This window comes from Phocoena phocoena, chromosome 3, assembly GCF_963924675.1.
Source record: "Phocoena phocoena chromosome 3, mPhoPho1.1, whole genome shotgun sequence".
NCBI classification, from domain to species: Eukaryota; Metazoa; Chordata; class Mammalia; order Artiodactyla; family Phocoenidae; genus Phocoena; species Phocoena phocoena.
Window position 1 is genome coordinate 160,232,882 of NC_089221.1, and position 12,309 is coordinate 160,245,190.

The following is a 12,309-nucleotide window of genomic DNA, read 5'->3' on the forward strand; positions in this document are numbered from 1 at the left end:
TGTCCAAGCTTCTGGAAGGTTCTAGGGGAATTCAGCTGCATCCCGGTGGAAAGCTCTCCCCGTGTGCTGACTCTGTGGAGACCACCCTGCCGGCCTCACCCCTCGTGCAGACTAGACGAGGCCCCAGTGAACCGTATGCAGGAATCTCGTTTCAAACTGCACTGTTGGGACAAAGGGCCACCTGCCCTAGTCGCAGTGAGGTCACAGCCCACCATTTCAGAAGCACGCTGCATCCCGAGGGACAGGGTGACCCTTGAAAGCTTCCAAAACTGGCTTTCTCTGCTCAAACACTTAGGATTTAACCGGGAACGTTCGACCTGGTCTTCCACCTCTGCCTGGTCGGCCTCATGTAACATCACGTGTGAACGTTAATGCAAGGAAAACAACGTTTAAGTGGAAAAGAGAGAGGAAAAAAAAGAATTCTAGTGTTTTGTATTAAAATATTTTATATTAATCATTCAAACTTAATTTTTATACAATGAATGCATACATCACCGGGGTGTCTGTCTCAGGGGGAGGTCGGGGAGGCGACGAGGTGGGGTGCGCCCCGCACGCTGGTACTTGCCCAGCTGTGAGCAGGGGATGAAAGGCAGGAGACAGGCGCTTTCCTCTGCTCGTCCTGCTGGTTCCGGGAGGGAGACGGGGATGTCACAGCGAAGAGGTGGATCCTTGGGCGTCTCCTCGGGCCTCCTGCACTGGGATGAGCTGTGTTTCCGTGCCCTGGGTGAGCCACCCAGAGCCCGAGGCCCTCCGACCAGCGAGCCCTTGACATAACAGTGGCTGTGACATGTCACAACGTGAAGCGGAGACCGCCGAGACCGAGTGTGCGTCTATCTATAGGGACTTCCGAGGCCTCGCCTGTGGCAAGCCTGGCCCGCGGCTGTGCTGCCGGCGGGCGTGAGCACGGGGCCGCGCCTAGGCGGTGGGCATGTCAGCCTTGCTGAGCGCGATGGCCAGCTCGAGGTCCTCCTGCTCCTGCCGCCGCAGCCGCGCCAGCCTCTCCTGCTCCGCCTTCTCGCTCTCCCGCTTGGCCCACGCCAGCTGCTGCTCCTCATTGCCAAACTGCGAAGGAAAAACGGAGGGTGGGTTACACGGCCCCGGCGCTGGCTGCCTGCTTGCTGGGGCGGGGAGGGGTGGGGGCGTGCTGCTGGGCGAGGAGGCGGAGGCCTGTCGTGGGTGGACGGGTGGGTGCGGGGAAACGCAGTGCTGGGGTGTGTGCGGGAAGGTGCCCGGTGTGCAGGTGAAGACCAGGAAACGCCGGAAGCCCTTGTCTTGGTTGGGGAGGGGGAGGGGACGCGCACGCCCCAGTCCTGCCCCCCCCCCCGGTCTGGAAGGGGTCAATGCACTGAGACACAGGGCTGAGTCTGACCTTAACTGCCACCAGAGAAACCAGCCGTCCCGTCCCTGCAGGGACCTGAAGGAGGCGGAAGCCAGGCATGATATCGGGGACACTGAGAGACTTCCAGGGACTCCCCCCCACAGCACGCCCGCGGGGCCTCTTCTCGGGGGACGGCAGGGGCGTCTCTGGAAGCAGCTGGGGGAGCAGAGTTAGCGGAACCCCAAGGAGCTGGGACAGCAAACCCCACGGAGCCTGGGCCTGGACGGGCCTTGATGCCCGGGTGAGAGGCGCTGGGGCTGGAGAGTTCCGGTTCAAACAGATCTCTGAGTCTCAAACGCGTAAAGGGGCCTTGAGGCCAAGCAAGACGATGAGGTCCTGAAACGCAGCATCTCCGTCTCAGCCACAGTCCCAGGAGCTCTGGGAGACGCTCAGAGCCGCCTTGTACTTGGACGTTTACAGGAGCCCTGGCATTTACACCACCATCTGGTCCAGGAGTTTTTTATTCTTGGGGTCCTTTTCCGAAAGGTTCAACTTTTTAAAGAATAATTTTTTAAAACAAGGGAAGAAATCCTTTTGATCCTGAGATGGGTGAATTCAAACCATTCGGGGTACCTTAGCTCTATGGAAAAGAAAAGCAAAGCCAGACCTCACACGCTCTTCCCCTGGTGGGGGTCCCCAACCCCCCGAGGCCCCCAGTTGCTGTACTCTGCCTCCAGTTGAGGGGCCTCCAGCACCACTGGCCCCGAGCAGAGCTGCAGCCCATTCGGACCCCTGGCCTGCCTGGATCAGCATCTCTCTTCCGTGCACTGACTCTGGCTGGCTCTCTGCTAAGCACTGGATGACACACCAAAGGTAAAGAGGGGCCTGGCGCCACTCGGGAACAAACAGACCTACAGACAATCCCAACCTGAGAGAGGCTCTTGTGGAGGCCCCGGCAGACCCACCAGGAGCCCCGCGGCAGGAACGGAGACAGGAATTCATGGCTACTTCTTCACACACACAGTCTGAGTGGCAACCCAGGAGGTGGGCTGACAGTTGAGGACACTGAGGCCTGGGGGTGGAGGTACAGGTGGCTGCAGAGCCTGGGCCCTCGGGACTCTGGACCTCCTCCCTGGTTTGGGGGACAGTGGGGACGGCAGTGGTCAGCTGTAACTGCAGAGTTGAGGGCACAGGACAGGCCCTGGAGGTCTGGGCACCATCCCCGGTGAGGTGCCAGCTCTTGGGCGCCAAGTGCTCAAACTTGGTCTGCCAGAACAGAGCACAGGGTGGAAGGGGCCGGACCTCGAGGGGCTTACAGGCCCCAGAAGGGAGCTAAGATTCTCCTGAGGAGGCTCCCTGGGCAAGCGAACAGGGCGATGGGGTTGGCAGCTTCTGAATGTTTCATGACCTGACAGCCAGTGTGCGGGTGAGGCAGGGCCAGACAGCGGGGACTGGGGCTGGGAAGGGCTGGGTTGGGGGAGGCTGCTTTGGAGCTGGATGTGGCCCCGAGGAGGAGGAGGAGGAAGCAGGACAGCCCGGGAGGCCTCTCTCCACCTGCCTGGGGAGTCAGACAGGGGCAGGTGAGGGTCGGCACGAAGAGGGGCCATCCCCGGGAACAAAGGCTGGTCCTTGTTTTCTAGAGAAACTGCCCAGAAAAATGCTCAGAGGGCTGATGGGTCTCCAAGTTGGACTCCTGAAAGCCAGTCCCTGCCCCTCGTGTTTCCACCACTGGTCACAGATAATCGCCCTCCCCCCCCCCGCCCACACTGCCCCACCGTATTCTTTGGGGAATTTTTCAACACCTCTTCAGGAGAAAAACAAGGAAAAAACAACAAATGCTGATGGGAATGACTGCGGTGCTGCTGACAGCAGCGGGAGGGGACAGCTGGGCTGACAGGGACCTCGCCCTTGCCAGCTCAGAGGAGGGGGCGGGTAGGGGCCAACAAGTAATGACCGGGGTGGTCCACACCAAAGCTGAAAACCAAGGCCCGGAGGGGTCAAGGGATTGGCTGAGGTCACATGGCCAGGGACGGGCAGGCTGGGCCCATGCCACGGTGCCTGCTCAGCCCGGGTGCCTCCTGCTCAAGGAGTCTGTGTGTTCACAGTCAACGTGCCGACAGGAACGTTCTAGATGCCTTCGGAGTGGACTGGTTTGAGGCCAGCTTAGGATCCAGGATGGAGACTCGCAGCAGGCACGTGGTCTGCTTGCACTTGAGGAGCACAACAGGCTGTGATGTCTGAGGGATACTGGAGGAAGGGGCTTCTCTGTGGCTCCCTCTGTGTCTCGGAGCAGCAGAAAATCCTTCCCCCGGCCCCGGCGGAGATACCTTGACCGGGCCGCGCTCTTGTCTTCTGACCTGGATGCGTTACACACCGGCGTGAATCTGGACCGCCTGAGGGTGCAGGAGCTGCTCGGTAAACGGCAAGCTCCGATGTCTGCTTCACTCTTGTGCCGTCGAGGAACCGAGACCCGGCTGGGCACGAGCATTCTGCTCTTCCGAGATACCTCCCGCGCCGGGGCCTGACGGACTCTAAGCGGTTTGTTTTCGGTGGCCTCTCCACAGAAATCCGAGGTTCAGAGGCCTCTGAAGAGGCACGTGAAGCACCGGCACCCTTCCTCCCCAGGGATCGACATGTGCACCCGTCTGCCATCATCACGCGTGGGGACACTTCTAGCCACTTCCCATTAACTCGCTTATCCTGCTATCGCAAGGATAGCAGGATAATGCATGTGGGATCTGCGGCATGTGGGATCTTCCCGGACCGGGGCACGAACCCGTGTCCCCTGCATTGGCAGGCAGACCCTCAACCACTGCGCCACCAGGGAAGCATCCGACTCGTTTGACGGCGCAAAGCGTGACTGATCCCGTCTGATATTTGCTCTGCTCTTAATGCAGACTTCCCAAAAGAAAGCGCTGTTTTGCTCACCTCTAAATACTACTTCCTAGTAAACACATTCACCTAAGACAGAAAGGCTTGTTTTAAAAAGAAATACCAGAGAGATCTCCTGTGAGCCGCTACAAGCACAAGTAACCCACTGACGGAAACGGGGGGCTTATAAATGAGAGGGTTCCAGAGTGGCAGAGCTGGGATGCCAAGGGGGACGGGATTGAGTACACTTGTGACACTGGCGTCCCTGAACTCCAACACGGACCAAGCTGCTTTTGCACGGGTAACAACATGTCCTGATGGCACGCTTAGAACATCCAATCTGAAAGAGTCACGCTGCCAGGCTGCTGGGCAGTTAGAGACCTCTCTGCATTTACTCAGGGAAGCTGAAGTACACAAACCAGAGGAACCAACTTTGGCCTTGAGTTGGCATGTATATTTGAGGTCCAGTGAACACAGAAACCACCGGCCAATGGACTGAGCCCCCGGACGCCATGAAAACGCAAGGACATCCTGAGTCCCTGGAGGTAGGACACTTTTGACCATGTTTTGGACCATGGTATGACTGAGGGGACAAACCAAACCAGTTAGGTGTCCTGCCTCCCATGCATCCCATCCCATTAGAGTGGGCTGAATCTCCCAGTCAGGTGATTTCCCCTGGAAAGACTGGGGCGTCTGAAGCGGGAAAGGTGATTTTAAACGTAAAACAGCAGGGCTGCAAACTGGGCAGAATCCAATTCCTCACCTGCAGTTGAGGGTGATTAAATCCCAGGGGTGTTTTAAAATCGATGTTAACAACTGTGCTGGAATGACCAGAAATGATGTGTCAAATGATAACTTGAAATCTTGGGGTTTTAAAAAAAAAGTTTTCCAAAAACCAGCTGGGGACGGGGGGGTGGGGGGGGTGGGGGGTGGGGTGGGCACAGGAAATAGAACTGTGTATTTCAGAGGGAGAACAGTCATTTCTTCCAATTGCCATTCAAATCCACTTACCCTTCTGCCCTACCCTAGAGTACCTGAGTCATGCGTGAATAGCTCTATTTTTTTTCATCAGTGTTTCACAGTTTTTCCATTGAAAAATAAAGGCAGTGCTATCTAAGAAACTGTAGATAAAGCGGGTTTTGTTTCTGGCTTTTATTAACAATGTTGCCACTTGTATATATATCCACACTGTGCCCTGGCTGTCAGCAAAACCCCACTAACTGCAGTCATAAAATATTTACAGGTCGCCAAGAGCCAGGAATGTGTCGGCGTCTTGGGCGATTTCAATAAGCCACGACAGCTGTGCGCGAGGTGGATCTGAAAGGAACTGGGTGTTCACTGGGCACTGATACGGCAGAGCGTGCTTTAAGACGGATATTCTAGGAGTGGAAGCATCTATAAACAACACATCTCACAACGAACGAGGAAACTCTGCAAAATCGAGGGAAGAAAACCTTTTAAAAAACACAGGTGCGCAACAGACAGTGAGACTGATTCTGGGAAGACAACGTCTGAAGCTCTCTGAGAACAACATCTCTGGGTACTGATGAGGGTACTGAAAACACTCTAATGTGACAGCGTTTTACAATCTGGAATCTTTTTTCACACCAAGACACAAAACCAGACTTTCAAAATCCCTGGATTAGCTTTGAAAAAGGCACTTAACTCTGCGAATGGCTTTCTGAGTTTTTGGGTTTTTTCCCTGCAAAAGGAAGGGGATTCAGAGTGGCTGTTCTAGGTTGCATTTCAGTTTTCATTGTAGCTGGTAACTGAAATAAAAGTTTTTAAAAATCAAATTTGCTTTCCCTTCATGTGATCCGGCTGGGTCCTTCAATTTGCACTTGCTGCCCAAAATGCACTGGGTGGGACCATCAGAACTCCCCCACAAAGACTTTTTTGAGGACAGCAAGACCCGAATGTAACTTTAGCAGTCTTGTTTTCGTACTTCAGAAGCGTCTGATGTCGTGGCTTCCAAAAAAATCAATGAACACAACAGGCTCTGGGCAACAGAACTAATACAAAGAGTCTACCGTGAAGGACAGAAAAACAGGCACACTGGGCCACCCTGCTGGAAGAAAACGTGCCCTTATCACAGAGTATCCAAACCAGAGCTCTTTTTTTATTGAGAAACCGTTTTTCTTACAGAAAGCAGCAGTACAGAATAAATAACACAGGTGATGGTGTGAGGTACCGGGAGACTTGAGCCAGGAGGAGGTTTGCCATTCGAAAGAGACAAAAAAGAAATAACCCCAAAGAAGCTGCAAGCGTAGGGAGGGGAGGGAATGGCGCGGAGGCGGAGAACTTAACTTACAGAGGTGAAGTCTGCAAAGCCCAAGGAGGAGGCTTTAGAAGGTTTAGCTGAAGAGGAGGGAGCAAATGGATCTTTTCCACTAAACGGGTCCCCAAACCCCTTTTTATTTTGGAACGGGTCACTGCTGTCAGCCCCGAGTGGCTGGAATGGATCGGGGGGCTCGGGAAAGTCTGCAGAACCAAGCTGGCTTACGGGTGTACTTTTACCTGGAAAGTTTAGGAGAAGAAAAAGAAAAAAAAAAAAAAAAAAGGAGAAAAAAAAGAAATACAAGTTACTGACCACAGACAGAACAGAGTCCTGACTGAAGAGCCGGGCACCAGCTCCCTGGGAAACCCTATCCCTCTTTGGAAAGAGCTGGAATGCCGCTCGTGGGACGGACCCCGGGGAATCTGCGTGGATCTTGGCTTTCCTCTCCATTTATCCCGGAGGCTTAATGGTTTGTGGGCGTTACAAGAAAAGCACTTCAGATGACCCCCTCCCCTTCCCTCCCCTCCCACCGCAGCTAAAATTTACATCATCTTTAAAAAGCTTACATGCAGGCGTGTTTCAAAGTGATTCATTTTAGCATGGCAACACATTTACTATCACACTGAGTTTTTAAAAAGTCATGGCTGAGCAGAAAAGTACACTGCAAGCTTCCAACAATTAAAAAAAAGGGGGTGGAGATTACTTGCAACTAAACAGGGCGATTAGTTTCACAATGTGGTGTGTGTAGAGTTAGCTGTGTTAGTCGTGAGGGTCCGGAGGCAGCTCACCAGACAAACCCACTCTGCCATCCTGGGTTTAAATTCGTTTCCAGCTCCCGCTTCTGTCCCTTTGGCTCCAAGGGGCAGGCTTTGGGCCTTTCTGGGCTCTTGCCAAGAGGGTGGCTCTGGGATGCCCCGGTCCCGGCAAGGCAGATCTCCACGGGGACGCGGGAGAGAGGTGTTTAGAATTGGAGGGAAATGAGGTTGTGAGGCCATGCTTCGGGGGTATGGCCTGAGGACAGGTGGCTTCTCCCAACAAATCCTGCCAATATGTCAGAACAATCCGCTAGGAACCTGAACCTTCTCCAGGCCTGCTTGGCAAGAGGGGGCGGGGGGCCCACGTGATGAGCCTCAGGGATCTGCCTGTTTTGCAGGCCAGGTTCCTGCCTGATACCATTCATTTGCCCAACAGCTGCCCAGGGTACTGGGGTAACCCAGGGGGTGAGACGTTCAATTTGGCAGCTCTGTGTCCAAGCCCAGGCTAGAGGCTCAAGGATACTTAACATGATTCTGATTTGTTAACTGAGCTGCCTATGTTTACTCTTGCAATTTCAAAGTAATGTGCAAAAAGAACCCAAAAGCCGAGGGTCACATTCCACAGAAGACCCTGGACATCCAGCTGCACGTCCAGAGAATGCCCCTGGCCCTGAGCTACAGCTGACCCCTGTAGCACCTGAGCCCAGGACACCTGCCTTCTTCACCCTGCTCGCCTCCGCCACCCCACCTGCCCGCACGTCCATCTCCATGCCCAGCTCCAAAACCACCCTCTCTGACGCTGCTTCCCAGGCCACATTTCTGACCGCCTCAAGGTGTCCCTAACGACTCCTGCCTCTGTCACCCTTAGTTCTGAGACCCAGATGAGGACAAACCCCTCAGCTCCAGCTGGCCTCAGTTTCCTGCCTGGGAAGTGGGAACGAAGAGGTAGGGGTCAGACCGGGTGACTGGTGCACGGCATGCTCCTCGGGGCTGCACGGGGCTGCGCCCCACTCCAGGCCACTCAGCATCCGGCACCGCAGTGCCTGCGCAAGCAGGGCTCAGTGTGTGTGGGGCCTGTGAGAGCCTGGCCTGAGGCCCCCCTGGACACGCAAGTTTATTCACTTGTCACTCAACGCAGCAGCTGGGTGGCCGTAAGGTACAAATGCCACCCTGTCTCTGTCAGCTTCACCCACGCATGAGAAATTCGAGTTACCAGTGACGCGGTCCCGCCTGGGAGAGCCCACGGAGAAGAGATGGGCGCCGAGCCCACCAGAAGCACTGGTTAAAATCCCCACACCCCATCCCACCTGAATCGGGACTTCCGGGTGGGCGGGGGATGCCAGTGCATGGATGCCCCCACCGACAGCTGGAACACAGAGGCCCCAAGCCGCCCCCTCCCGTCAGAGCTGCTGCTGGTTTCTTTTTGCTTGTTCAAGGAAACCGAGAGTCTTAACTTCCCGAGGCTTGCCCAGGACTCTGAGACACATGCAGCCCTGCACCCAGCCCTCTGTTGCTTCCTGCGGTCAGAGCGGAGCACCTCTATGCCCTTGCCTGTGGCCTAATGGGGCCCCTTTGCTGACCCCTGGCCTTTGCAGGCTCTCACTGTCACGAGCAGCACCCCCACGCACGTGTGTTTATTTATAGGAGACGTTTCTGGAGGTGGAGCTGTGGGTCAGAAGGTGTGCCCACTGCAGCCTGACCTTCCCTGTCACACTGCCTGTCCCAGGCTCCGACAGTATGCACCCCGACCAAGAAGGGAGGGTGGAGAGGAGGCTGTAGGCTGGGACATCGGTCAACCTCTCCCTGTGGCCACGAATCAGTTCAGTCAGCCCTGAGGCCCAATAAGCCAGGTGAGCCACCGACAAAGCCCCTGGGTGGGGGGTCCTTCCCCAGAACGGCGGTGCCAAGTCCGGCGGCACAGCAGGAGTTAGGGCCTCTCTCCCCCAGGGTAACTGCTTCTCAGGGTAAAGTCCTGGGGCTGATCCCCACGACCCATCTTCTGTGCAGGCTGAGTTCTCTACCTCCGGTCCCTTCTCTCCTATTTGTGACAGAGCCACAGACTTCAGGCTGCCCACCCCACCCAGCACCAAATGCCGCCCCCCCGAGACATTCTCCCTGCTGTTGGCTATCCCGCCTCCTCCTCTCCCTCCTGGACCTCAGCCCCTAGGCTTCAGAGAGCAGGGCGATCTGGGTGCTGGCTTTGAAGAAATGCCTCCCCCAAGGCCACCTTACACAACCAGCCTACTCCCTGATCCAAGGGTCGAGCCGATGGGTGAGCCAAGGCCTCCCGCGCTACCGTGTTGCCGCGGACCCCTTCCCCTCTCTTCAGAGGTGAGCGCGCAGCTCTGGCGGGAGGGGTCGGGCAAGAGCTGCCCGGCAGCATGTCAACTCCAGGCTGTGCAGCTGCGAGCAGTGGGCAGCCAGGCGGAGCCCAGGGGCACCCTGGGCAGGAGGGAGGGTGGGCGTGAGGCAGGGTGCTCTGGTCCACATGGCCGCACCACCACCTCAGGCAAGTGGTCCTCACCTCTCCCGGGTCCCTGGGAATCACCCCTGCGACAGCCACTGGCTGCTCACCCTCTCAGGTTCTCACCCCACGGGCCATCCGCACCCAGCAAGGTGGCCTTTTAACGCAGAGCTGACCCGACACTGCCGTGCTCTCCCCGCTGCTCTGGGAATACACACCCCAGCCTCGGCCATCCTGCCCCTGCCCAGCGCAGTCCTCTGCGCTTGCTGCTGCGCAGGCTGGAGCGCTCTTCCTCGTGTGGGTGCCGCACACACAGAGGCCGCCCTCCCCACTTCTGGCTCAGACACCTCTGCAGCCCTCGTCATGCTCCGTCGTTATTATGTCACTTGCTGTGTATTTTCTCTCTTTCCCAACAGAACGTGAGCTCCATGAGGGTGAGGGCCCTGCTGTCCTCAGCTGTGTCCCTGCTGCCTAGGGCAGGGCCCGCTGCTTAGACCCCTCTGTTGAACGGAGCTTTCTAACATGCAAGCTCCACCATGCCTGGCCCTGCCCTGGGGCCCCGCATCCGCTGTGGCGAATCCAGAAGGCCCTACAGCCCACACGAAACCCTTCCCGACTTCATCCCCCAACAGCCCTCCAGGGCCTGAGCGGCACCTCCCTCCCCGCTCCAGGACCCCCCAACCCAGGGCTTCTTTTCAGACAGTCCCTCTGCCCAGATGGCACCTCCACCTCAAACGCCTGTGACCCGCTGTCTCCCCATGCCTGTGTTCAGCCCTCCCAGCTCAGCCCTGGGCAGGGAGTGGGGTGTGGGCCCCTGGAAGATGGTGCAAAGCACAGCCACCACCCCACTCAGCCTTGCTCTCTCAGCCTCAGTTTCCTTATCCATGAAGTGGGGTTGTGATGGGCTGAATTGGTTCCCCTCGCAGCACCCCCCAATTCACTATGTTCAGGTCCTCTCCCCCAGTACCTCGGAATGTGACTGTCTTTGGACACGGGATCTTTGCAGAAGTAATTAAATTAGTATGAGGTCCTATGAGTGGGCCCTAATCCAATAGGACTGGTGATCTTGGAAGCAGAGGAAAGTCGGACACAGACATGCACAGAGCGGAGACCACAGGAAGACACGGGGGGAGGACGCTGTCTACGAGCCAAGCAGAGAGGCCTCAGGAGAAACCAACCCTACCTACACCTTGATCTCGGACTTGCAGCCTCCAAATCTGTGAGACGATCAGTTTCGGCTGTCTAAGCCACCCAGTCTGTGGTATTTGTTACGGCGGCCCTAGCACACTCACACAGGGTAATAGAGCACCGGCTGTGCACGGCTGCCGGAGCCGGGCTCGGCCTGGGATGGGCTGCCTGCTTTCGTAAATCAAGCGTTACTGGTCTGCCAATGCCAGGCCAGGCTGGCGCAGCTCCAATCCCTAGAGGTCAGGACAGCTTGCCCCTATGGGCCCCACTAGGAAACCGAGGACCCCTGACTGCAGCTCTCTGCTCTAACAGAGCCACTCGTACGTCCCGTGCGCAGCGTGGTGGGCATGTGCAGCCCCTGGGCAACAGTGTCCTCCCCTTGAACTGCTGAGTTGTGTGCACTGGCCGCCACCATCCTGCTTCCTCAGTCCCTCCAGGCAGCCTCCTCCTGCAGGGTGGAGTAGCACCACGCCCCAGGTGTGCTCCACACCCACCACAGAGTCCCCCTGCAGGGCGCACCAAGATGCAGACCCCACCTCGCTCTCCAAACCCCAAGCAGGGGCATCACTGGGGCTTGATCATGGATGGACAGACATGTTCCCGAGTGAACTATGCTCGGGGGGTGGGGGCCCTGAAACACCTGCAGCCTTCTCTGGGCCCAGGGTGACGGGTCCTCACCTGTGAACTGAGCCGGTATAATGTGTGCCTCTGGCAGGGGCACTCTGGGAGACGCGGTCCTGAGGGGTGGCGACACTGAGGGAAGGGACACTGACCTCAGCGGGCACAGTCCCTGCAGCCTGGCCACCGCGGTCTCCTTCCCATAGCAACTAGCGACTTCCACCATGCTGACCGCCCTGCACTGTCCAGCACGGCCAGTCTCCCCCCGCCCTGACACAGCCTTTCCCTTCCCCTGAAAGACCCTTCTCCAGGGCTCACTCCACCCCTGCAGGCTTCCCCACTGCCCTGTCTACCTCCCGTGCACCAACCTGTCTTGGTCTAGCCTCCAGCACACCTGAGGGTCAGCTCCACGTAGGCGGGGCTCAGCACGCTGCAGGTGCCCTCTTCCTGGTGGGGGTCCTCATGGGTGGGGTGCCACCACCCAGGCTCCACGGGGCCATCCTGAGGGGCCTGAGGCCTTTGGGGGAACCCCACTGATGAGCCAGGAAGGGATATAGGCATCTGGCTTCCCTCCTTTGCAAGAAAGGGCAACAAGTATTCATCAGTGCACTCTTGGGCTAATTTTTTTAAAATCAGAAACTAAAAGAATGGACCAAATAGCAAAATCCAAATCCAATTTAAAGTAAGAGTTGCCAGGGACAGGCTGAAAAGCCCAGGGCCCAGAGCAGCCTCTGGTTCCAGCAGCAAGTCCAGGGTGGATGGCTGCTTGACTTCCTGGAGCACTTCTTGCAGGAGTTGCTCACAAAGGGCAGACATC

The 12,309-nt window shown here is 57.0% G+C and overlaps 1 protein-coding gene across 2 annotated transcripts in view; it reads right to left on the reverse strand.

Annotated features, from left to right (window-relative positions):
* Nucleotides 1-428: 428 nt before the first annotated feature.
* Nucleotides 429-12,309, reverse strand: part of EPS15L1 (epidermal growth factor receptor pathway substrate 15 like 1) — a 100,753-nt gene continuing 88,872 nt past the window's right edge. The window contains exons 22-23 of one of the 2 annotated variants that reach the window (XM_065873153.1): nt 6,501-6,706; nt 916-1,062 (exon numbers count right to left, since the gene is read on the reverse strand). In XM_065873153.1, the coding sequence (XP_065729225.1) occupies nt 916-1,062; nt 6,501-6,706 (353 nt within the window). Of the gene's footprint in view, nt 1,063-6,500; nt 6,707-12,309 lie in introns of both variants that reach the window. The other variant, XM_065873151.1, reaches the window with a different exon arrangement.